Raw genomic sequence first — 26612 nt, forward strand, 5'->3', positions numbered from 1 at the left:
TTCTTTTAATTTTGATGATTATGGCTTACAGCTAGTGAAAACCTAAAATTCAGTATCTCAGAAAAATTTGAATATTACATAAGACCAATAAAAAAAAAGGATTTTTAATACAGAAATCTTGGCTTACTGAAAAATATGTCCATGTACAGTATAGGATGCGTTCAATACTTGGTCGGGGCTCCTTTTGCATGAATTACTGCATCACTATGGCGTGGCCTGGAGGCGATCAGCCTGTGGCACTGCTGAGGTGTAATGGAGGCCCAGGTTGCTTTGATAGCGACATTCAGCTCATCTGCATTGTTGGGTCTGGTGTCTCTCATCTTCCTCTTGACAATTTCCCACAGATTCTCTATGGGGTTTAGGTCAGAGGAGTTTGCTGGCCAATCAAGCAAAGTAATATTATGATCAATAATACCTGGTATTGGTACTTTTGGCAGTGTGGGCAGGTGGCAAGTCCTGCTGGAAAATGAAATCAGCATCTCCATAAAGCTGGTCAGCAGAGGGAAGCATGAAGTGCTCTAGATTTTCCCGGTAGAGGGCTGCACTGACTTTGGACTTGATGAAATACTGCGGACCAACACCAACAGATGACATGGTCTCCAAATCATTTCACTAGCTGCAAGCCATAATCATCAAAATTAAAAGAAAGAAATGCTTAAAATATATCACTCTGTTTGTAACTCATCTATATAAAATATGAGTTTCACTATTTGAATTACTGGTACATTACTGAAATAAATTTACCTTTTGATGATATTATAATTTTATGAGATGTACCTGTATATGAGGCATCCAGGAAGTGGGCCTTGGTTGTCGCATATACACTATATTGTCAAAAGTATTGGGACACCCGCCTTTACACGCACATGAACTTTAATGGCATCTCAGTCTTAGTCCTTAGGGTTCAATATTGAGTTGGCCCACCCTTTGCAGATATAACAGCTTCAACTCTTCTGGGAAGGCCGTCCACAAGGTTTAGGAGTGTGTCTATGGGAATGCTTGACCATTCTTCCAGAAGTGCATTTGAGAGGTCAGGCACTGATGGTGGGCGAGAAGGCCTGGCTCCTAGTCTCCACTCTAATTCATACCAAAGGTGTTCTAATGGGTTGAGGCCAGGACTCTGTGCAGACCAGTCAATCCCCCTCACCCCAAACTCGCTCATCCATACTATATTGCCAAAAGTATTGGGCCACCCCTCCAAATCATTTGATGTGGGGTTATTTTTCAGGGGTTGGACTTGACCCCTTAGTTCCAGTGAAGGGAACTCTTAATGCGTCAGAAAGACATTTTGTCACCAAGACATTTTGGACAATATCATGCTCCCAACTTTTTGGGAACAGTTTAGGGATAGCCCCTTCCTGTTCCAACATCGTGTGTACAGGGCATTAAACTAATACTTTGTTGAAGCACCTTTTAAATTTTTTACAGCACTCAGTTGTTTTGGGTATGAGTCTATCAGCATGGCACATCTTGACTTGGCAATATTTGCCCACTATTCTTTGCAAAAACACTCCAAATCTGTCAGATTTTGAGAGCATCTCCTGTGCACAGCCCTCTTCAGATCACCCCACAGATTTTCAATCTGATTCAGGTCTGGGCTCTGGCTGGGCTATTCCCAAACTTTAATCTTTTTCTTTTGTTGATTTGGATGTACAGTGCATCCTGAATATATTCACAGAGCTTCACCTTTTCCACATTTTGTTATGTTACAGCCTTATTCCAAAATTCTACAAACAATACCCCACAAAGACAACGTGAAAGAAGTTTGTTTGAAATCTTTGGAAATGTATTAAAAATAAAAAAAACTAAAGAAATCACATGTACATAAGTATTCACAGCCTTTGCTCAATACTTTGTTGAAACACCTTTGGCACCAATTACAGCCTCAATTCTTTTTGAGTATGATGCCACAAGCTTGGCACACCTGTTTTTGGGCAGTTTCTCCCATTCTTCTTTGCAGGACCTCTCGCTCCATCAGGTTTGATGAGGAGGATTGGTGCGCAGCCATTTTCAGATCTCTCCAGAGATGTTCAAATCGGGTTGAAGACTGGGATCTGGCTGGGCCACTCAAGGACATTCATGGAGTTGTCCCAAAGCCACTCCCTTGTTATCTTGGCTGTGCACTTAGGGTTGTTGTCCTGTTGGAAGATGAACCTTCGCCCCAGTCTGAGCTCCAGAGCGCTTTGGAGCAGGTTTTCATCAAGGATGTCTCTGTACATTGGTGCATTCATCTATCCCTCAATCCTGACTAGTCTTCCAGTTCCTGCTGCTGAAAAACATCCCAACGCATAATGCTGCCACCACCATGCTTCACTGTAGGGATGGTAATGGCCAGGTAATGAGCAGTGCCTGGTTTCCTCTGGACATGACGCTTGCCATTCAGGCAAAGAGTTCAATCAGAGAATCAGAGAACTTTGTTTCTCATGGTCTGAGAGTCCTTCAGGTGCCCTTTGGCAAACTCCAGGCAGGCTGTCATGTGCCTTTTACTGAGAAGCGGTTTCCGTCTGGCCACTCTACCGTACAGGCCTAATTGGTGGAGTGCTGCAGAGATGGTTGTTCTTCTAGAAGGTTCTCCTCTCTGCACAGAGAAATGATGGAGCTCTGTCAGAGTGACCATGAGGTTCTTGGTCACCTGCCTGACTAAGACCCTTCTCCCCCGATTGCTCAGTCTGGCCGGGCGGCCGGCTCCAGGAAGAGTCCTGGCGGTTCCAAACATCTTCCATTTACGAATGACGGAGGCCACTGTGCTCATTGGGACCTTCAATGCTGCAAACATTTTTCTGTACCCTTCCCCAGATCTGTGCCTCGATACAATCCTGTCTCGGAGGTTTACAGACAATTCCTTGGACTTCATGGCTTGGTTTGTGCTCTGACATACACTGTTGACTGTGGGACCTTATATAGACAGGTCTGTGCCTCTCCAAAACATGTCCAATCAACTAAATTTTCCACAGGTGGACTCCGGTCAAGTTGTAGAAACATCTCAAGGATGATCAGTGGAAACCGGGTGCACCTGAGCTCAATTTTGAGCGTCATGGCAAAGGCTGTGAATATTATGTACATGTGATTTTTTTTGTTTTTTATTTTTAATAAATTTGCAAAGATTTCAAACAAACTTTTTTCATGTTGTCATTATGGGGTATTGTTTGTAGAATTTTGAGGAAAATAATGAATTTAATCCATTTTGGAATAAGGCTGTAACATAGCAAAATGGCTAAAAAGTGAAGCGCTGTGAATACTTTCTGGATGCTCCAGCTGTCCTGTTTCAGCTGTCCTGTTCCATGCTTTCCTGTTCCAGCTGAAGAAAAACAGCCCCAAAGCATGATGCTGCCACCACCACCATGCTTCACTGTGGGTATGGTATTCTTTTGGTGATGTGCAGTGTTGTTTTTGTGCCAAACATTTCTTGGAATTATGGCCAAAAAGTTCTCCCGCATGCTTTTGGGAGACTTCAAGTGTGTTTTTGCAAAATTTAGCTGGGCTTGGATGTTTTTCTTCGTAAGAAAAGGCTTCCGTCTTGCCACTCTACCCCATAGTCCAGACATATGAAGAATGCGAGAGATTGTTGTCACATGTACCACACATCCAGTACTTGCCAGATATTCCTGCAGCTCCTTAACCACTTCAGCCATGGAATATTTTACCCACTTCCTGACCAGGCCATTTTTTTGCGATACGGCACTGCGCCGCTTCAACTGACAATTGCGCGGTCGTGCGACACTGTACCCAAATAAAATTGCTGTTTTTTTTTCCCCACAAATAGAGCTCTCTTTTGGTGGTATTTGATCGCCTCTGCGCTTTTTATTTTTTGCGATATAAACAAAAAAAAAAAAACAACAATTAAAAAAAAAACATTATTTTTTACTTTATGCTACAATACATATCCAAAAAAAATGTAAAAAAATAAATTTCTTTATCAGTTTAGGCCAATATGTATTCTTCTACATATTTTCAGTAAAAAAATCCCAATAAGCGTATATTTATTGCTTTGTGCAAAAGTTATAGCGTCTACAAACTACGGGATAGATTTAGGGACTTTTATTTATTTTTTTTTTACTGGTAACTTTTAGTGGGACTGCGACATTGCGGGGGACAAATCTGACACTGAGTGACACTTTTTGGGGACCAGTGACACCAATACAGTGATCAGATTCATGATAAATGGCACTGGCAGGGAAGGGGTTAACATCAGGGACGATCAAAGGGTTAAATGTTTCCTAGGGAGGTGCTTACTAACTGTGTGGGACAGTGTCACACTGAAGGAAAAGAGAGATTCATGAATTAGCTTAGCTGAATCACAAGATCTCCATTTCCCTTCCTGACAGATCAGCCGTTTGCTTTGTTTACACAGCCCCCTAAACCGCGTGCACGAAATCACGTAAGGTATGTGATTCTGCACAGCCGGCCGCAGTAAATGTATGTGGTTAGGTTAATGTTGCTGTAAGCCTCTTGGCAGCCCCTGAACAATTTTCTTTTCGTCTTTTCATCAATTTTGGAGGGATGTCCAGTTCTTGGTAATGTCACTGTTGTACTATATTTTCTCCACTTGATAATGACTGTCTTCACTGTGTTCCATGGTAAATGTAATGCCTTGGAAATTCTTTTCTACAATGAGATCCCTCTGATGCTTTGGAGGCTCTCTGCGGACCATGGCTTTTGCTGTAGGATGCGACTAAGAAAATGTCAGGAAAGACCTACTAGAACAGCTGAACTTTGTTTGGGGTTAATCAGAGGCACTTTAAATGATGACTCCTATTTACCATGAGTTTGAATGTGATTGCTTAATTCTGAACACAGCTACATTCCCAGTTATAAGTGCACACTTATGCAACCATATTTTAGTTTCTTATTTTTACTTCCCCAAAAACAGATTTCAGTTTGTTTTTCAGTTGAGTTTTACAGTTTATAGGTCACATTAAATGTGGAAAAATGATGTTCTGAAATGATTTATCTTTTTTTTTTTTTTTTTACACAGAAACCTGACATTTTAACAGGAGTGTGTAGACTTTTTATATCCACTGTAGATGTGGAGTCAAATGCCAGAATAACTAAACTACATGGGCATCAAATTCAGAAGCAAGTCAAATGCTGAAAGTTTGCAGGTGTTTTGACTTGCTTTTGAGTTTTTCAAGGAGCTGCTTTGAGTTTCCAGTTGCTTTTGCAATCTCATTGACTTGTATGTGAAGCAAAGCAGCATAGCTCCCAACTGTCCCTGATTTCGAGGGACTGTCTCCGATTTGGAGCAATGTCCGTCTGTCCCTCTTTCCTCCTCATTTTGGTCTGATCCAAATAGCTGTATATAAAATGCACTTTTTATCTTTAAATAAGTGTTTCCCAGTGCCAAACCTTTCATCCAAATTCTAAATTGCTGCATTTGTAAATTGCAAAAGCCGATATAAAGGAATAGTAGTGGTAAAAAAAGCCCTTGTGGATTTAATTAACCTTTTTTGGGGGGTTAATTCTCCTTTAAGGGGGTGTGGCAGGGGGCGTGTACATGCCTACATACGTTTTCTGGTAGGTGTCCCTCAATCCCATCTCTAAATGTTGGGAGGTATGAAGCAGCTCACCAGTCTACTGGTAAAAATCCTTTTTGGCTTCATGGACAGAGCAGCACAAGGGTCCTACAACATACAGGGCCTATGTAATGAGATTCCCAGGACCAGCTGCCGCCACCCATTGAGAAGCATTGAAAGAGGCAATTGTACACAGTAGTGTGCCAGGGCGGTGCGTAAAGCATTCATGTCCATACCGATCTTATGATTTAACCACAGATAATGTGAAATATGTATACCTAGTCTATGACCAGGATTCAGCAAGTATTAAAGTGATTGTTTCAGTTTGACAACAAGCATTAGCAAATAGCATCCTCCATTCTTCTTTATTACAGGTTTCCTTTGACCCTAGAGCTGGCAGGATACCTGCTAGAGAATATTAATGGAGTTGATTTGATGGGTTATCAATGAAATAATCAATTTAAAGAAATGTAAATACTGTATCAGTCGTCTGTTCCCATAGACACTTCACAGGTGACTTTTTCCATTACAATAAGAGGCAATGGACAAATAATATATATGACAACAGATATGACAAATTTCTGCATTCAACAATCAACACTCATTTTATTGTTTGCATCTTTATCTCCCTGGCAGAGGTATATCCTGAATAAATTCATTGTGTATATTTTCAGCCTGACAGTTAGAAATCAGGAAAATGAAAGGACAAGAAGATCATCTAATGAAATCAGAGGAGACGGAATCCCAAACTGTGAAGAAAGGTAAGTGACCCTAATGGCCAGAGTCTTATATTAACCATAGACGACTACAACAGGGCTAATTCAATATAACGGGAGACGAGGAAAATGAGCCCCAAATTAGAGCCGATTCACATGTTCACAAACAGCCAGTTTTCAGTGCGATTTTTCAGAGGAGTCCGGTGCGGTTTCAGGTGAGAATTTTTAAAGTGTTTGTTACCCCAACACTTCCTATTCCTGATATGTGCCTGCTGTACCATGTACTTGTATGAGAAAATATCCTGTTCTCTTTGTATTGCTTCCTTTATGTTAAATCCCTGGTGTTCCTGATAGTCTCCTTGCTTTCCTATTAAAAACTAACCACACTAAGCAGGAGAGCACACCATGGTCAGTTCTTTAGCTATGCTGGAAACTCAGTGTACTCTTCTCCAATGATCAGACTTGTCCTGACACCACCCCCCCCCCCCCCCCACTGCACAGCCATTTACTGGGAAGTTCAGTGTGCTGCTGCTTCTCCTTCTCCTCCCCCTTAGCTCTTATGCAGCTGAGAACAGAAAGAATGCGATCACTTTAAAAAAAAAGGGAAAAAAGTATTTATAATTTTTTTTTATATATATATATATATATATATATATATATATATATATATATATATATATATATATATATATATATATATATATCTCTATACAAAACTTCTTTGCCTTTCATTTCTATTTTAAACTGAATGGGCTGTTTTGCAAGGTGATCGTTTACAATTATTTTAAAATTGCACCTGAACCTGCCCAAAAATCATACAGGACTCTTTTTAAAAGCGTACTGCAGCAGGACCGCATGTATGTGAACCGGCTCCATAGAAAGCCAGTTTGGTTCACATGTCATGTGAACCTGATGGGGTTCAAAACTCATCCAATTCGCATATATGTGAACCGAGCCTTACAGTTGTCCAGGGCAGCCAATCAGAAGTCTTATTTGAGCCCTGGTTCACATTGATGTGATTTAGCGGCAATTGCTGGCAATGGCAGTGTCCGAATCGGTGCGACCCTGCATTTGCATTTGCACCGATTCCCAAAAGTAGTTTCTGTACTTTTGGCGATTTCGGGGTACAGTTTCCATTGACATCTGTGCAGAAACCGTGTGAGTTCAGCTGAACTCGCACAATTTCATTCCCGCAGTCAGTGTGAACCTGGGCTCAAGGTAAGATTTGATTGATTGCTATTGGAAACAACACTATTCCACTTATGCCTTATTACTCTAGTTTTAATAAATTATGCCTAGTCAGTCCTTAAAAAGACAAGAGTCACTTTTTAGTGATATTGATAAGTAATATTGCATTATTAGGCAATGTGGGTACACAATAATTATATGGGCTGTCCAGGTAGGTAGCTTCTGACATTCACTTTTCTGCTATAGAGTTGATCATTTAAATAAATGGTGATAAAAATGTTGCTTTTTCCACTGCCACCAGGAATGCTTTTACTGTACACATAAAGATAAGATCAAGAACACGAGGACATGACCTCAAACTAGCATGAGGAAAGTTCAAAACTAATCTTAGAAAGTATTATTTTACTGAAAGGGTAGTTAGTTAATGACTGGAATAGACTTCCAGCAGAGGTAGTGAGACCATTAACGGCAAGTGGATTCAAACATGCTTGGGACAAACATAGTTATATGTTTAAAAAATAATAATTAATACTGTACAATAAATAAATTAAAAAAGGGGCAGACTTGATGAACTACTTATGCTGGCCATACACTATACGAAAAATCATCCAAAATTCGGTCATTTAGACAGTTTGTTCGTTTTTCAGCCAGTTTCAGCCGGGCACAAAATCGATAATAATTGGGACGTTTTTGAGCCGAAAAAACGAAGGACAAGTTTAGAAATGTTCTGCCGAACGAACGATAAATTGAAAGGTTAATGTGTTTCCCGCCCAAACTGTCTGCACTAGGTATATGTAAAAAAAAAAAAACAAACAAAAAATTCATTAATTTATGTCCAACGAACAATTTATCGGTCATTACATGATGGCACTATCGTTTGCGCTCACGGCCGAATGTTCGGTTTTCGAAAATGGGTTCGGCCGATTTTTCGTATCGTGTATGGCCAGCATTAGTCTTTTTCTTTTCTCACTCCCCTAAGTTTCTAAGTATTTAATTTAGTATCCACTTCTATTTAAAGTGGATGTCAGACCAAAACTTTTTGTATTTCTTCTTTTAATTTTTACTGCTATTTGGGTCTCTGTTAGGGAGAGTTCCTCTCAACTTCTTGTCCTGCTGACACTTTCCCAGACAGATGGTGATAACTTTCTATCAGCAACAAAATACTATTATTTATTTTTTTTAGCAAGGAATCGCTAGTAGCTTTTGGAAATATATTTCTTGCAACTGGGTCAATTTAATGTTTGTCTAAAGTCATTTTTTTGCCAGTTGTGTCACACATAAAAGATATATAAAAAGGCAGATAAAACACCAATTAATGCATTTGTGTATACAATAAAAATCAATAAATGTATTTTTAAATAGGATTTTTAAACTAGTTTAAAGTGGAAGTCCATGCAAAAACTAAAATCCCTGCATCTATAAATACCATGGCTAACACTAACCTCTCTATCCCTGTAAAGAAAAAACTAGTATACATACCTTTTTGGAAGCCGATCTGACTCCGACCAGATCCCACGCTGAGCTGTCAGCCACACTTCCCTGTAGAGGAGGGTGCAGAGGAGACGGACGGCAACGGAAGCCCTATAGTAACTATGGGTGACGTCACTTCCCATTCATTTCACAGCCGTTGTCGTCCATGTCCTCTGCAGAGCTTCTACCGCTGGAGGTCGGGTTGGAGCGGGTCAGATCGGCTTACAAAAAGGTATGTATACTCATCTTTTCTTTACAGGGATAGAGAGGTTAGTGTTAGATCCATGGTGTCTATAGATGCAGGGATTTTAGTTTTTGCATGGACTTCCACTTTAAACTAGTTGCATCTAAAAATGCACTTATTGATTATTATTGTATACACAGATGTAATCATTGGTGTTTTATCTGCCTTTTTATATATCTTTTATGTGTGACACAACTAACAAAAAAATGGCTTTAGATAAACCTTAAATTGACCCTTTTGCAAGAAATATATTTCCAAAAAGGTGTCCCTAAAAAAAAAAAAAAAAAAAAAAAAGTGTGAATGCTGGACTCTGCCAGTGCCACAGAATGGATCTCCATTGAAGAGAACTCTTTGCATGAAGTCATTGGAGTGTTGATCTCCTGGTCACCCGCTGCACTGGTGTTTCCTCTTGCTGACCCCTGTATTACAACTGTGTGTTGAGTAATGGGGGAGGGGGAGGAGTGTTGATTTCTGAGCGGACTTCAGCAGATGCTTTCTCTTGAGGCTAGGTCCACAAATATGTTTCAGTGTGGCAGTCCGGTGCAGGTTCTGTTCACCGGTTCAGGTGCGAATCGGGTGCAAATTTTACCTGAAATCACACCAGAACCAGATTCATAAATGCACAGGACCCTTTTTTAAACCCACACCACTGCCACCCCACACATGTGTGAACTGGCTCCATTGAAAGCCAGTCCGACTCACATATGCGAACTGGATGCGTTTAAAAATACATCCAATTTGGATATATGTGAACCAAGCCTCAATTCAGCAGTGGTGTGGGCAATGACAGTGGTAAAAATGTAATCTCTTCTTTGTAGGGACAGCTTTTTACTTTTTGCAGTATGGTGGCTTTAAAGTATATCTTATGTTTTCTTAAGTTGATCATTGATCCTGGGCAACTTTCCCTTCCTCCGTTGAAAAAAAAAAAAATAAAACCTTTCCTTTGCTTCCCTGTTACTCCATTCAGCTGCAAGAAGCAAATATGGTATGGGGGACCCATATGTCCTCCCTTCCTCCCACATGACGGTGCTGTAGTAGAACTGAATGACCATCTAGACCAGGGGTCGGCAACCTACGGCCTGCCACCGCTAAATGTCCAGCCCGTCAGTGCATGTGATGAATTCACGTGCACCCAGTCCGCGGACATGTTAACCCCGGTCAGCTTTCTTGGGATAACAACCGATGCGGTTAAAAAGACGCTTGGCTGTTATCTCAAGGAGCAGAAAGGGACGTCCGCCCCCCCCCCCCCCTCCCACCGCTCACCCGGGCTCTCCTGTCCCACCGGCAGGCCCGAGCGACCACCTGCCATGTACCGGCGGCTGGCTGGAGACCCGAACGATGCCGAAATCGGCTTCAATCAGGTCTCAGATCTAGTAACCCAGAAGCGTTGTCATGACATCACTTCCAGTTTACAGAAGACTTAAAGGCGCCAAATTCAAAAAAGCAATGGTATTCAAAACAGCCAAACTTGGCGTTTTGAATGCTTTTGAAGGAGAAATTTGGGGTCTTATATGTTTACATTCCTTGTGACAGCAATAAAAGTGATCAGAAATTTTTTTTTTTTTTTAAAGGACAGTGTAAAATAAATAAATAAATAAATAAAGTAAAGAGAAAAAAAAATTTAAAGCGCCCCATCCCTCCGTGCTCGCACGCAGAAGCAAACGCATGCGTTAGTCGCGACCACAAATGTGAACAGTGTTTAAACCACACATGTGAGGTTTCGCCGCGATCGTTAGAGCAATAATTCTAGCACCAGACCTCCTTTGTAACTCTAAACTGGTAACCTGTAGAAATTTTTAAACTGTCGCCTATAGATTTTTAAGTACCGTAGTTTGTCGCTATTCCACTAGTGTGCGCAATTTTAAAGCATAACATGGGGGGGGCTGGGTAGGGGGGTACTGTGTGATGTGCAGAAGGGGCTGTGTAATATGCAGAGGGGGCTATGTAATCTAAAGGGGTCCAGAGGTATGGGGGCTGTGTAATGTAAAGTGGTCAAGAAGTGCGGGGCTGTGTAATGTAAAGGGGTCCAGATTATTATCAGATGAATGCAGCCCTCCATGCATTCACATACATGAATCTGGCCCTTAAGTGGAAAAAGGTTGCTGACCCCTGATCTAGGCCATCTATTGCATGCTTATGTCAGAATTGTATGTTTGCTGGGGGTTTTAATTTTATCTGTCTATCCCATTAATGTGAACTGATTATATTACACTACTGTGCTCTATACACAAAATAGATAGATCTGCTTGAAGACATAGGCAAGGGAGACCTTTAATTTACTACAGACTTTTCAATTTGGTTGGGGTTTTTTTTTTCATAGTAGAGCAGTAAATGTGATGTTTCTTATGTTTCTCTATTAGCCCAAGTCCTACCCTTGAAGACGTTTACTCCTGGGGCCAGTCATTTGACAAGCTCATGAACACTCCGGCAGGAAGAAATGCTTTCCGGGAATTCCTCAGGACAGAATTCAGTGAGGAGAACATGCTCTTCTGGATGGCCTGTGAGGACCTCAAGAAGGAATCTAACAAAAACGTCATAGAAGAGAAAGCTAGATTAATATATGAGGACTACATATCCATTCTGTCTCCAAAAGAGGTATCACTATTCATCTATTACCTATCTCTCTCTCTATACAGTATGTATGTATATATATATATATATATATATATATATATATACACTGTAGAGTATTGTATTATACATGTGAAAGTAGATTTTCAGATAAATGTTTATGTGAATAAAAAATTATTTTCAAGTGGAACTCCACCCACAAGGGGAAGTTTCGCTTTAAGTCCTCCTCCCCTGCATTTGTTATTTTTTTTTGGGGGGGGGGGGGGGGTGAGTACTCAGGTCTCCTAGGAGTCCTAGACCTTTACCCATGTGGCCAACAGTGAAGAAAGCCTGGGACAGAATTTTTTTCAGGAAACACAAGCCCTTCTATGACTCTTTATCCATTCATTGCAAACAGTTGAAAGAGGGAGTAAACATTTTTTTTTTTTTTTTTTTTTAGTAATTTTATTTTAATATTAAATTTTGTAAAATATTCAGTACAAGAGCAAAGCAAGTAATTGCCATCAACTTGACACATAACATGGATGTTCTATACATTGAAAGAATAAACCACATAAGGCTTAACAGAACAGCCATTGTGATGAATCACAGATGTATGGAGTGACATTTATAACAGTAATCAAAACACATTTTATAAATGCTATAATACATTGCATAGAGTTATAGCACGCCGCATATGTGTCTGATGTATGCAAATGTCATATACCACATGTATAGGAATAAATGTAGACTAGAAACAAGAAGAGAAGTATAAAGAAATTCAACAATTGAACAGTAATTACAGTATCTCACAAAAGTGAGTACACCCCTCACATTTTTATAAATATTTTATTATATCTTTTCATGTAACAACACTGAAGAAACGACACTTTGCTACAATGTAAAATAGTGATTGTACAGCTTGTATAACAGTGTCAATTTGCTGTCCCCTCAAAATAACTCAACACACAGCCATTAATGTCTAAACTGCTGGCATTAATGTCTAAACTGCTGTACACCCCTAAGTGAAATAAGAAGATTGCCAAGACCCTGAAACTGAGCTGCAGCATGGTGGCCAAGACCATACAGTGGTTTAACAGGACAGGTACCACTCAGAACAGGCCTCACCATGGTGGACCAAAGAAGTTGAGTGCACATGCTCAGCGTCATATCCAGAGGTTGTCTTAGGGAAATAGACGTATGAGTGCTGCCAGCATCTGCAGAGGTTGAAGGGGTGGGGGGTTAGCCTGTCCTGCAATGCTGTCATCCCAGAAGGAAGCCTCTTCTAAAGAAGATGCACAAGAAAACCAGCAAACAGTTTGCTGAAGACAAGCAGACTAAGGACATGGATTACTGGAACCATGCCCTGTGGTCTGATGAGACCAAGATAAAGTTACTTGGTTCAGATGGTGTCAAGCGTGTGTGGCTCCAACCAGGTGAGGACTACAAAGACAAGTGTGTCTTGCCTACAGTCAAGCATGGTGGTGGGAGTGTCATTGTCTGGGGTTGCATGAGTGCTGCCAGCACTGGGGAGCTACAGTTCATTTTGGGAACCATGAGTGGCAACATGTACTGTGACATACAGAAGCAGAGCATGATTCCCCCCTTTCGTAGACTGGGCCGAGTATTCCAACATGATAACGACCCCAAACACCCCTCCAAGAACACCGCTGCATTGCTAAAGAAGCTGAGGGGTAAAGGTGATGGACTGGCCAAGCATGTCTCCAGACCTAAACCCTATTGAGCATCTGTGGGGCATCCTCAAATGGAAGGTGGAGGAGCGCAAGGTCTCTAACATCCACCATCTCTGTGATGTCATCATGGAGGAGTGGAAGAGGACTCCAGTGGCAACCTGTGAAGCTTTGGTGAACTCCATGCCCTAGAGGCTTAAGACAGTGCTGAAAAATAATGGTGGCCAAATATTAAAGCGTTGGGCCCAATTGGACATTTTCACTTAGGGGTGTACTCACTTTTGTTGCCAGCGGTTTAGACATTAATGGCTGTGTATTGAGTTATTTTGAGGGGACAGCAAATTTACACTGTTATACAAGCTGTACACTCACTACTTTACATTGTAGCAAAGTGTCATTTCTTCAGTGTTGTCACATGAAAAGAAAATGTAAGGAGTATACTCACTTTTGTGAGATACTGTATATAGGGAAGTCAATCATGAAAACACACCAGAATGTAGAAGAAATGATTGGGTCTGCAATGGGCAAGGTTGAATACTGACATCAGAAGGGGCAGAATGCAAGTCAGCTATGCCATAGTGGGAACATAGTGAACAAAATGTTTAATTATTATTATACAGGATTTATATAGCACCAACAGTTTGTGCAGCACTTTAGAATATATAGGAAGACAATACAGCAACAAAACAATTCAATACAAGAGGGCTGTAAAAGAAAAGTTCCTCAAAAGACAGGACTTTGAAGGACCATGAACACTCAGAAAAAAAAAAATATAGTAAAAAATACAATTTTTATTCATTTAACATCATATTATAAAACACATAATGACATTGTAATACACATAGAGTTGCAGCATATAAAAGAGAATGGAAGAGGCCCAAACCAACTACCAATTAAACAGATAAAATCCAACGCGTTTTGATATGTGAAGTAAAGGTCTTCTTCAGGGAAAAAGGGAGAGGGCTGAAAGGCTTCCATAAAAATACAAACAATCTCATGTGTTTGATGCTATTATGCACTGGAGATCAATCACAGATCTGCACTGTTAGGTTTATCCATTCGCCCCTCTCTTGTCTTGGCTCTCCATCCTCCTTTCTGGGCGGTACTTTGGTAGTGCATGGGATAAGTCTTGAACATGACCCAACATCTTGCTGTTCTATGTGGACTTTCCCATCCTCTTCTTCTTACCTTGAGTAATTGATCTCCAGTGCATAATAGCATCAAACACATGAGATTGTTCGTATTTTTTTGGAAGCCTTTCAGCCCTCTCCCTTTTTTCCTGAAGAAGACCCTTACTTCACATGTCGAAACGCGTTGGATTTTATCTGTCTAGTTGGTAGTTGGTTTGGGCCTCTTCCATCCTCTTTTATATGCTGCAACTCCATGTGTATTTCAATGTCATTGTGTGTTTTATGATACTATGTTAAATGAATACAAATTGTATTTTTTACTATATATTTTTTTTCTGAGTGTTCATGGTCCTTAAAAGTCCCGTCTTTTGAGGAACTTTTCTTTTACATGTTGTACAAGGGATGTGGATCTGACCTCGTTTTTCCCATCCAATTAGTCCTATCCACTTTTCGTCCAATACAAGAGGGTTGGGAGGGCCCTGCTTCTGCGAGCTTACAATCTAATAGGGAGGGGCTGGTAAAAAAAAAAGTAATAACTGTGAGAAAGGAACTGATGAGGGAAGTAGAAGATTTGGTTGTTAGCTGAAGGCAGGATAGGCCTCCCTGAAGAGATGAGTTTTCAGGGATCGCCTAAAAGTGGATAGAGTAGGAGATAACCGGACAGATTGGGGTAGTGAGTTCCAGAGGATGGGAGTGGCTCTGGAGAAATTCTGGAGACAAGCATGGGAGGAGGAGACAAGGGAGCTAGAAAGAAGGAAGTATTGGGAGCAGTGGAGAGGACAGTTTGGGTGATATTTGGAGACAAGATTGGTGATGTAGCTCGGGGCAGAGTTGTAAATGGCTATGTATGTTATTGTTAGTGTTTTGAATTTTATTCGTTGGGCAATGGGAAGGCAGTGGAGTGATTAGCAGAGAAGGGTGGCAGACATTTAACGGTTGGTAAGGTGGATGAGTCTGGCAGAGGAATTTATGATAGACTGAAGAGGGGATAGCTTGCGGAGAGGTATGTCAATGAGGAGGGAGTTACAATAGTCAAGGCGAGAGATAACAAGGAAGTGAATAAGATGCTTAGTGGTTTTAGCGATTAGAAAAGGGCCTATTTTGGAGATGTTATGAAGGTGAAGTCTACAAGATTTGGACAGCGATTGGATTTGGGGCTTAAAGGACAGGTCAGAGTCCAGGGTTACACCTAGCACCCTGGCATAAGTGGAGGGACTGATAGTGGTAATATTGATCTTGATGGAAAATTCAGGGGAGGGGGCACGGGCAGGATGAAATATTATGAGCTCAGTTTTACAAAGATTGAGTTTGAGGAAGTGGTGTGACATCCATGCTGATATGTTTGCTGCCTACTAATTATATTGCTTATAAGATCATTACCCGTTCTATTATGTGTGATGATAAAATAGCGCCTAAAAATTTTTTACACCAGTGGCCAGAAAGCTGCAGCCAAACCACTGTAGGAAATAGAGTCTACGTACGAAAATAGTGTGCTTAGCCTCAGCTAATGCTGACAGATGTATCTTCTACACTGAGAAGGCCAAACTACAAGACAAACCACAAGTGTGATTGCATCACTCAAGGAATGAGTATTATCACTGGTGGAACTGGCTGGACCAATACTTTGGGGAGCAGGAGAAACGCTTTGTATGCTTTCTTATTAGTTCACTGACAGCAATGAAACAAAACCCATTTTTACTTTATTAAACTGACAAGGTCTGTGCTGTACCAAGACTCTTGAGTGTGTATAAACAATGGAAAGACATTTAAGATGATTACCAAGTGAGATCCCCTGAGGAGGCTTTCTTGGGGTTTGATGTGAAAGAGAATAATTATTCTTAAAACAGCCTGACCTTTCAGGTATTATATTCCCAGACAATGCAGCCAAGAATCATTAATGCCATTTGAAATAAGAAAACAGACTTGTCAATCAGGAGAGCTGCTTACTGTAACTCATATTCGGTGTAAGGAGATTGAGGCATATTATGGCACAGCAGGTATGGACTGCTCACAGTATGTCCACAGTATGGGGCATCTGTTAGTGGATCTCAGTTAAAGTTGAAAGGTGAAAGGTTGAGGCAACAAAATATGCAATTCAAGCTTTTAATAAAACTTAAAGGATAGCTGTACTTTAAAAAGATATTAGCTTTTTTAATGTATTAATGGACACCATGCAACTTCACAAATATAAGCCCTTAAGTCTGCCTTTTCTTCTCTTGTACTTTGAGAGCAGTTATCACAAACCCAGGCCGGTGTAAACATTGCTCTGTTTATATACAGCCTGACTATCCAATGCACAGAGCAATATGCCTTAAAATAAACTTAGTGAAATGTGATCAAAAGATGATAAAACTGAACTCCAGGCAAACAGCTATATATACCAACAATATAACAATATATATGTGTGTGTATATATATATATATATATATATATATATATATATATATATATATATATATATATATATATATATATACACAGCATCTCACAAAAGTGAGTACCACCCCTCACATTTTTGTAAATATTTTATTATATCTTTTCATGTGACAACACTGAAGAAATTACACTTTTCTACAGCCATTAATGTCTAAATCGCTGGCAGCAAAAGTGAGTACACCCCTAAGTGAAAATGTCCCAGTTGGGCCTAATTAGCCATTTTCCCTCCCCGGGGTGTGAATGGGGAATGGGTGTGGTTAATTTGTTACCGCTTTCACTCTCTCATACTGGTCACTGGAAGTTCAACATGGCACCTCATGGCAAAGAACTCTCTGAGGATCTGAAAGAAAGAATTGTTTTTTTACACAAAGATGGCCTAGGCTATAAGAAGATTGCATGTGAAAAAAAAGAAGATTACCAAGACCCTGAAACTGAGCTGCAGCACAATACAGCGCTCCACACAGCGATTTAACAGGTCAGGTTCCACTCAGAACAGGCCTCGCCGTGGTCGACCAAAGAAGTTGAGTGCACATGCTCAGCGCCATATACAGAGGTTGTCTTTGGGAAATAGACATATGAGTCTAAGAGGTTGAAGAGGTGGGGGGTCAGCCTATCAGTGCTCAGACCATACGCCGTACACTGCATCAAATTGGTCTGCATGGCTGTCCCAGAAGGAAGTCTCTTCTAAAGATGATGCACAAGAAAGCCCACAAACAGTTTAAGCCCACAAACAGACTAAGGACATGAATTACTGGAACCATGTCATGTGGTCTGAAGACCAAGATAAACCTATTTGGTTTACATGGTGTCAAGTGTGTGGGGCAGCAACCAGGTGAGGAGTACAAAGACAAGTTTGTCTTGCCTATAGTCAAGCATGGTGGTGGGAGTGTTATGGTCTGGAGCTGCATGAGTGCTGCCGGCACTGGGAAGCTACAGTTTATTGAGGGAACCATGAATGCCAACATGTACTGTGACATACTGAAGCAGAACATGATCCCCTCCCTTCGGAGACGGGGCGGCAGGGCAGTATTCCAACATAACAAACCCAAACACACCTCCAAGATGGCCACTGCCTTGCTAAAGAAGCTGAGGGTAAAGATGATGGACTGGCCGAGCATGTCTCCAGGAGTCCAGACCTAAACCCTATTGAGCATCTGTAGGGCATCCTCAAATGGAAGGTGGAGGAGTGCAAGCTCTCTAACATCCACCATCTCTGTGATGTCGTCATGGAGGAGTGGAAGAGGACTCCAGTGGCAACCTGTGAAGCTCTGGTGAACTCCATGCCCAAGAGGGTTAAGGCAGTGCTGGAAAATAATGGTCGCCACACAAAATATTGACACTTTGGGCCCAATTTGGACATTTTCACTTAGGGGTGTACTCACTTTTGTTATGTGTCAAGTTGTACATTGTAGCAAAATGTCATTTCTTCAGTGTTGTCACATGAAAAGATATAATAAAATATTTACAAAAATGTGAGGGGTGTACTCAATTTTGTGAGATACTGTATATATATATATATATATATATATATATATATATATATAATCTTTTTTTTATAAGTAGTCACATAATCTCTGTTCTAAGCTGCATAATGGGCTTAGAGAGGTGGGGGGTGAAGAAACAGCAGAATACTGATCTTCCCAGTATTGCATGTACAAAAGTGTGTGTCAGCACAGCCGGGAAACTGACCCAATATAAGATGGATGGGCTCCCGTGCCTAGGGTGGTGAGTTTGCAATAGGAAAGCAGGGGGACTGGCAAGTATTTTACACAAAGGTAGCAATGCAAAGACAACAGTGTAATCTTTAAAGCAAGTACATGGTACAACAACTACATATCAGGAATATGAAATGTTTGGGTAACATTTTCTTTAACCACTTAAGGACCACCCACTGCATATACACTGCGGCAGGGTGGCCCTATTGCGTGAAACTTCGTACCCGTATGTCATTTCGTGCACGAGTCACTGTGGGCACGTCCGCCAGCCACCCCCGATCACTCCTCAGAGAGACAGAACAGGGATCTGCCAGTGTAAACAAAGCAGATCCCCGTTCTGTCAGGGGAGTACAGTGTGATCGTCTGTTCCTAGTGATTATAGGAACAGCGATCTCTTTGTACTCCCAGTGAGTCCACCCCCCCAACAGTTAGAAACACCTAACTAGGACACGCTTAACCCCTTGATCGCCCCCCCCCCCCCCCTAGTGTTAACCCCTTCCCTGTCAGTATCATTTATACAGTGATCAGTGGCTATTTTTAGCTCTGATCACTGTAATAATGTCACTAGTACCAAAAAAGTGTCAAAAGTGTCCGCCACAATGTCACAGTCCAGCTAAAAATCGCTGATCACTGCCATTACTAGTAAAATAAATAAATAATTAAAAATGCCATAAATCTATCCCCTATTTTTTTTAGACACTATAACTTTTGCACAAACCAATCAATATATGCTTATTGCAATTTTATTTACCAAAAATATGTCGAAAAATTATGTTGTCCTAAACTGATGAAGACATTTTGGGGTTTTTTTTGTTTTTTGGGGGGATATTTTTTATAGCAAAGTGTAAAAAATATAATTTTTTTTTTCAAAATTTTCGGCATTTTTTTGTTTATAGCGCAATAAATAAAAAACGCAGAGGTGATTAAATACCACCAAAAGAAAGCTCCATTTGTGGGGGAAAAAAAAGGACATAAATTTTGTTTGGGTACAACATCGCACGACAGCGCAATTGTCAGTTAAAGTGTCGCAGTGCCATATCGCAAAAAATGGCCCGGTCATTAAGGGGGCAAATCCTTCCGGTCCTTAAGTGGTTAAAGAGTTCTGCAACACAGCATGGCCCTGTCTGGCAGGGGAGGGGGCTTTATCTTTTTACTGTAACTGGACAGTAAAAGGAAGATTAGCAGGCTGATGATCTCATCTCTCTGCTCTGTATTACTATCAGCATGCTTTTAGTACTGCAGAACACCTGACTGTTTCCTTTTGCTGCTTCTCCCTCCCCCTGTTAAAACCCTGCTACACAGACTGTTAAGTAGCCAAGAGGCTGATACCAAGTCAGTTCAGGTACTTTCACATGCTTTCATGTAAAAATACATCTATGGATGTATTTCTGACGATTGTAAGCTCCTACATGGCAGGGACTGATATGAATGTACATTAAATGTGTAAAGCGCTGCCTAATTCGATGACGCTATATAAGTATCTGTAATAAATAACTAAATAACAGACCTGTATTAAAGTGATATTAAAGTGGAGGGCCACCCTAAAAAAAAAAAAATAACAAAATGTTCCTAAAAATCTGAAGAAAAAAAATGAAAAAATTTTTTTTTATAACTTACCAGAAATGGCTGTTGCTAGGCAGATCGCCCCCTAATCTGCCACTTCCTACACCGCGGTGATCTTCAGTGTTCTCCTCCTCGCATTGTCTTCTGGGGAATGGGGCGCGCTGTGTTCTGGGAACTGTGTGTGTCCCACAACACAGTGCGCCCCATTCACAAAGCGCTGCGTGACTCGCGCATGTGCAGTAGGAAACGGGCAGTGAAGCTGCAAGTCTCCACTGCCTGTTTCCCTTAGTTCGAATGACGACGCCGAGAGCCGAGGGACAGGTCGGCCTCGGGCTGCCGACATTGCGGGCACCAAGGACAGGTAAGTGTGCTTATTAAAAGTCAGCAGCTACAGTGTTTGTAGCTGCCGACTTTTTAAATTTTTTTTTTCAGCTGACCGAACCGCTTTAAAGGCATTTAAAAATAAATAAACATGTCATACTTACCTGCTTTGTGCAGTGGTTTTGCACAGAGCAGCCTGGATTCTCCTCTTCTCGGGAACCCCACCGGTGCTCCTGGCCCCTCCCGCTTGTCGAGTGCCCCCAGAGCAAATAGCTTGCTATGGGGCACCCAAGTAGGCTCACTCCCAAGCTGCTGCTCTGTGTGTCCATTCACACACAGAGCCATTGCTCAGCAACACCCCCTCTCTCTCCTCATTGGCTCATCGGCTGTGATTGACAGCAGCGGGAGCCAACGAGAAGTCCTCGGAGAGCCGAGGCTCTCGTGCACATCGTTGGATCACGATGGGGCTCAGGTAAGTATTGGGTAGGCTGCTGCCCAGAGAAGGTTTTTTACCTTCATTCAGAAAATGTATGAAGATAAAAAAAACTTTAGCCTTTAGAACCACTTTAATGTGTGTCCCTTTTATCTGCCTAGTGTTCAGCTGTAAGTTAGAAAGGAACGTTAAAGCTATGATTTTGATCATCTTATGTACAGTTCAGCTCTTGGCAGTTTGCTCCTGGTACTGACACACTTCTAGCCTCCAAGAGTCATTCTGCAGTGTGTTGGGTGCCTTGGAAGACGCCTGTTGTTACCTACTCTGTGCACCTGGCTACTGGCCGCTCAGGACTAAGCTCAGCTTTGTAAGTGGCCTTCACCTTGTGATATGCTACAATACTACAGTGTTGTAGTCTGATCACTAGTGGAGCAGAGGCTGGGGAAATGCAGTTTCCTGTGTGCAGTAAACTGGTGACATCATCTCAGCCAAGGCAAAGTCACTCATCTGGAACACAAGGACTGCTTTTATAGGAATAACAATAAAACTTTTTGGAAAAATTGTTTCCATAGGTGACATGTCGGGAGTTTATTCATGCAGGCTTGTAAAGCTACTAAAAGGTCTTCTGTAAGCACAACATTTTTTGTGGTAACGTCATATGTTCATTTTTCATTTAGAACCAGCCAGCACTTTCTAAATCACTTCATTAAAATCTGCAACAGAATAATACATGTCCGGTCTTTCTTTTCAGGTGAGCTTGGATTCCCGAGTGCGGGAAGTCATCAACCGAAACATGTTGGAACCCACACAATGCACTTTTGATGATGCCCAGCTCCAGATCTTTACCTTAATGCACAGAGACTCCTACCCACGTTTTATGAACTCTGTAATATACAAGAACCTTCTTCAAACCTTATCGGAGACCACTGCCGAATCTTAGTTTTTTGGGGGTTTTTTCTGTTTTGTGTTTTTATATTATTATTTTTATTGTTGTTTTTATTTATTTAAAACCAATGAAAAAAAAATGGATACTACACTTGGCAGGGAGTTTAGCACTATTGTGATATTTCCCTGAAATTTCAACTCAGGCATATTTTAATAAGGACTTCTGTAATATTATCTGCGGCTGAGGGCTCCTCGTTGCCAATGCCTGTTGCAGTTAGTTATCAATTTTAGTGATATTTTCCAAGTAAGAAAAAAAAAAAAGAGTTGGAAATGTTTTTAAATTATATGATAAATATAGTAGTTGTATTTTTACAACAGTAATTAGTATATATTCAAAGACGAGCATTACACAGGTGGAAGTGCCTTGCTGTGTTTATGTCTATTTCCTAGCACTAGATTGGATTAAAGACAAATATTCTGTCCAGAACAAGATTTATTTACTAGGGAGGGTACTTCCACTTGTCTTCGGGGATATACAATATATGCTTGTGAGTATGTGAATATATAGATATTTATACTGTATATATGCACACATACGTGACACAAGCAGAGGACAGTCTTGAATTCATGAGATCCACTGGCATGGAAGAATCCTGGAATTTTGTTGAAGGCCTGGGATTCTGATATCAAAATGTAATTTGTGTATATTTTAAAGGCTGGTTTTGAATAATGACTCACTGCTTCTCTTGTGCAATGGGAGAAACTAAAGAAACAATGAACATGGACATTTACATCCTTTAGAAAAAAGAAGACAAATGTCTGAACTGTAATAAAGCACAATAGTTTTACTGGAGTAGTGGTGTTTTTTTTTTTTTTTGTTTTAATGATCTGGGCCCTATATGTAAAACAACATACAGTAAAACCTCGGATTGCGAGTAACGCGGTTTACGAGCGTTTCGCAATACGAGCTGTTTTTTTTTTTTTTTTAAATCCTGACTCGAGTGTTGTCTCGCAAGACATGCAGGATTCAAGCCTCTGGGGTGTGAAGTACTGCATTTGGCTAGAGGTTCCGGGGCGCCGGTGACACTCCGTTCCCGAGTGTCTCCGTTCCAGCCAATCACAGCGAACCCCCGGAAATAACTCTGGGAGACATGTCGCGCCGGTCACAGCGGTGTGTGGGGATTGCTGCAACAGCATCCATCTAAGGTAAGTATTTCATAATGAGCTAGTATGCGATGGATACTAGCTCATTATGCCTTTGTCTTACAGGGTTTTTTTTAGTTTTTGTTTGGGAGGGTTTTTTTTGGGGGGGGGGAGTTTACAACCACTTTAAGTGCAAACAACATGGGGATGTTTAAAAAGAAAAAAAAAAAACGCTGGAACTCCGCTTTAAGCAGCACATACATGATTCATTTGTTTTTGTTCAACCAGCATGGTTGAATTAAAAAAAGATGTCTCGATTGCCCCATCTACGCACACAATTGATTGATTGAGTGATTGGTTAATTTTCTAATGTGCACTGCAAATGCACTTTAAGGCTGGGTTTACACTTTTGCGAATTGAATGCGGCTTTCCCTCTCTATGAAGCCCGTTCACACATCTCCGGGATGGCCGCGGAGTACACTGCAGAACGGTCCTGTGCATCTTTGGCTCAATTTCAGGTCCAAATTCAGGCAACAATTTGGACCTGATTCACCCCTGAAACGGTGTACAGGGACGCACCGGACCCCTGCTGTGAGCCAAAATAAGTCTAAGTGCAGTTGCTCTAGATCTGAGGGGAAGCTCCGAAATGAGGGGAAGCTCTGCTGGTTTCTATCATCCAATTATGTACAAACAAAAATGTTGTTTTTTATTTTCATTGCATTTGATTGGGTATTCTTTTGCAAAGTGAAGATTTACCTCATTTACTAAGCTCTGAAGCAACTGCACTTTCAGTGCACAATGTATTTTCCTTTAGTAAATCAACCCCTATGTGTCAAAGTGGATGGGGAATCACTCCTATTGCATTCGGACAGCGGGGAGGCTTCTCCACTATCAGAATACACTGATAGTCACTGCTGGCTTTAGCTAGAGGCGCTGATTGTGCGGACATTTTCCAACAGGTTGGTTGTACAGAAGTTGATTGGTAAATCGACTTCTGTACAACCAGCATGTCCCTACATGGATCGAAATTCAGCCGATTTCTTCTGAACCAAACAAATTTCAATCCGAGGCTCAAGGTTTTTTACCTTCATGTATTCTGTGAGCAGTGGCTTCCCCAACCTCCCTAATACTTACCTGAGCTCCCTCTCGATCCAGCGAAGTGTACGAGAGCTGAGCTTCTCCCAGGTCTCTCATTCCTCATTGGCTCCTCCTGTCAATCACAGCCAGTGAGACAAAGAAGAGAGAGTGGGGGTGGGGTCGAGCTGCCGCTCAATCTGTCTTATGGACAGATAGAGCGATGCTCAGGAGCGAGCATGCACCAGTGCCCCCAGAGCAAGCAGCTTGCTATTGAGGCACTGACTGAAGAGGAAGATCCTGAAGCGCCGGTGGGGGACCCGAAAAGAGGAGGATTGGGACTGCTCTGTGCAAAACCACTGCACAGAGCAGGTAAGTATGAAATGTTTGTTATTTTTTTTTTTTTTAAATGAGCCTTTAACCCTTTCGCTGCCAGAGCCGTTTTTGCATGGGTTTTTTTTTTGCACACAGGTTTAAAAAATTATTTTAGGCCTGAAGATTACACAAAACCCACAAATATATATTTTATGAAAGCAGATACCCTAGAGAATGAAATAGTGTCAGTTCCAATTTTTTATGTCACACGATATTACTGCAAAGGTCTAGGACTTTCAGTAAAAAATACAACGCGAATTTTAGGGCAAACAAACGCAATAAATTACTCAACATTTTTGGTAAAATATAAAAGACGAGGTTGCGCCGAGTAAATGGATACCCAACATGCCAAACCTTAAATTTTTGTGCGCCCGTGAAATGGCGTCAAACTTTAGTACCCTATATTTTCTAAAGGCGACGCTTCAAAGGCCCCCTATAGGTATCAGTTTAGTGTTACGGTGGAGGTCTTGTGTTAGAATTATTGCTCTCACTCCGGCGTGCACAGCGATATGTAACATGTGTATCGCAATCGACATTGCGTAGGCACCCCGACGCACGCGTTTACGTTGGTGCTTGTGTATATGTGGAGGGGGCCTCAAAAATTTGGGGGGGGGGGGATTTTTTGTGCTTGGGTGTAACTTTATTTTATGCATCTTTTTTTTCATCACATAGGGGACAAAAAGTCCCCTATGTGATGTTTTTTATTTGGTAACAGGTTCTCTTTATTGAGATATGCAGGATCTAAAAGACCCTGCATGTGTCCCCTGTACTCCACTAAATGTTTTTCAATGCAGATCGCCTGCAGAAACGTCTGAGCTAGCCGGGGACACCGAGAGCTTGACCCGGAAGTGACATCAGAGATGTGGCTTTTCGGGTCACAAGAAGAAGGGGAGGAGAGCGGATGTGTATCCACTCTTCTCATTCCCCTCCAGCTGCCTGCACCCGCCATGGAGCTCCCGGGCCCACCGATGGGCAAGTGGAGCCCGCCAATGGGCAAGCCCAACTCCAACTAACACTTTTTTAGGCAGTTAATGCAGGAAATTTTTTCTTCAAGAAGAAAAAGTGTAATGCCCCGTACACACGAGCGGAATTTCCGTCTGAAAAATCTTGGATGGTTTTTCCGATGGAATTCTGCTCAAGCTTGCCTTGCATACACACGGTCACACAAAAGTTCTCTGAACTTTCGACCGTCAAGAAAGCGGTGACGTACAACACTACGACGAGCCAAGAAAATGAAGTTCAATGCTTCCAAGCATGCGTCAAATTGTTTCCGAGCATGCGTAGGAATTTTGCGCGTCGGAATTGGTACAGACGATCAGAATTTCCGATCGGAACTTTTTCTGACTGAAAAATTGAGAACATGCTCTCAATCTTTTGCTGGTTGGAATTCCGCCAGCGAAAGTCTGATGGAGCATACACACGGTCGCATTTTCCAACCAAAAGCTCTCATCGGTCTTTTGCTGGCCGAATTTCCGATCGTGTGTACGGGGCATAAGATGTATTAAACCCAAAAACAAAAATGTAATATATTGCAGCTTACCAATCCTTTTTTTCCTGGTGATCCCACCTGCAACACACTTCCTGTCTTATGGTGTCTGCATTCTGGATGAAGAAGTAAAGCAGACACCTTTGGACAGCAGCAATGTCAATCTGGGGAGAGGGTGGTGTTAACTTAGCAGATTTAGATAGGCACGACTAACAAATTGAAGCCAAACTCCAGCTAACACTTTATAAGCAGCTACAGCAAACAGTCTTTTTCCTTTTGGAATAAAGGTTTTACATAAATGAATAAAGGCTGACCATTGTGAGCACCCCTGTCAGTGTTAAATTATTTGTCTTGGGGCGTGTCCTGACTATGGAGGGGTGAGGACGTGTGACTCCGCAGCTCCGTCTCACTTCCGCTCTTGAGCACCGCTAAGGGAGAGAATCTGACCCCATCCACGGCTCAGAATGTCACAGAGGAGTCGGGCATCTTCACAACCGCAGCGGACCGATCGAACAAAACAGGGGCAGCTAGAATCTTTCTTCCCCGGGACCAGCGGGCGGGACCAGCGGGCGGGACCGCGAGGCTCCAAAGATGGCGCCGGCTGTAAAGGCCCAGAAAACATCCAAGGCCTCACAGAATGCTGGCACACGTTCTAATCGACTGGCCTGTTCGCCCATA

The 26612-nt window shown here is 41.6% G+C and overlaps 1 protein-coding gene across 2 annotated transcripts in view; it reads left to right on the top strand.

Moving 5' to 3' along the window:
• RGS20 (regulator of G protein signaling 20) overlaps positions 1 to 22704 on the top strand; it is a 285681-nt gene extending 262977 nt beyond the window's left edge. For both annotated transcript variants that reach the window (XM_073631601.1, XM_073631602.1), the window contains exons 3-5: positions 6188 to 6274; positions 11492 to 11726; positions 21723 to 22704. In XM_073631601.1, coding sequence (XP_073487702.1) covers positions 6188 to 6274; positions 11492 to 11726; positions 21723 to 21911 — 511 coding nt within the window. In that variant the 3' untranslated portion in view covers positions 21912 to 22704. The remainder of the gene's footprint in view (positions 1 to 6187; positions 6275 to 11491; positions 11727 to 21722) is intronic.
• Positions 22705 to 26612: the final 3908 nt, after the last annotated feature.

The sequence above is a fragment of the Aquarana catesbeiana genome, linkage group LG05 (genome assembly GCF_042186555.1).
Source record: "Aquarana catesbeiana isolate 2022-GZ linkage group LG05, ASM4218655v1, whole genome shotgun sequence".
NCBI classification, from domain to species: Eukaryota; Metazoa; Chordata; class Amphibia; order Anura; family Ranidae; genus Aquarana; species Aquarana catesbeiana.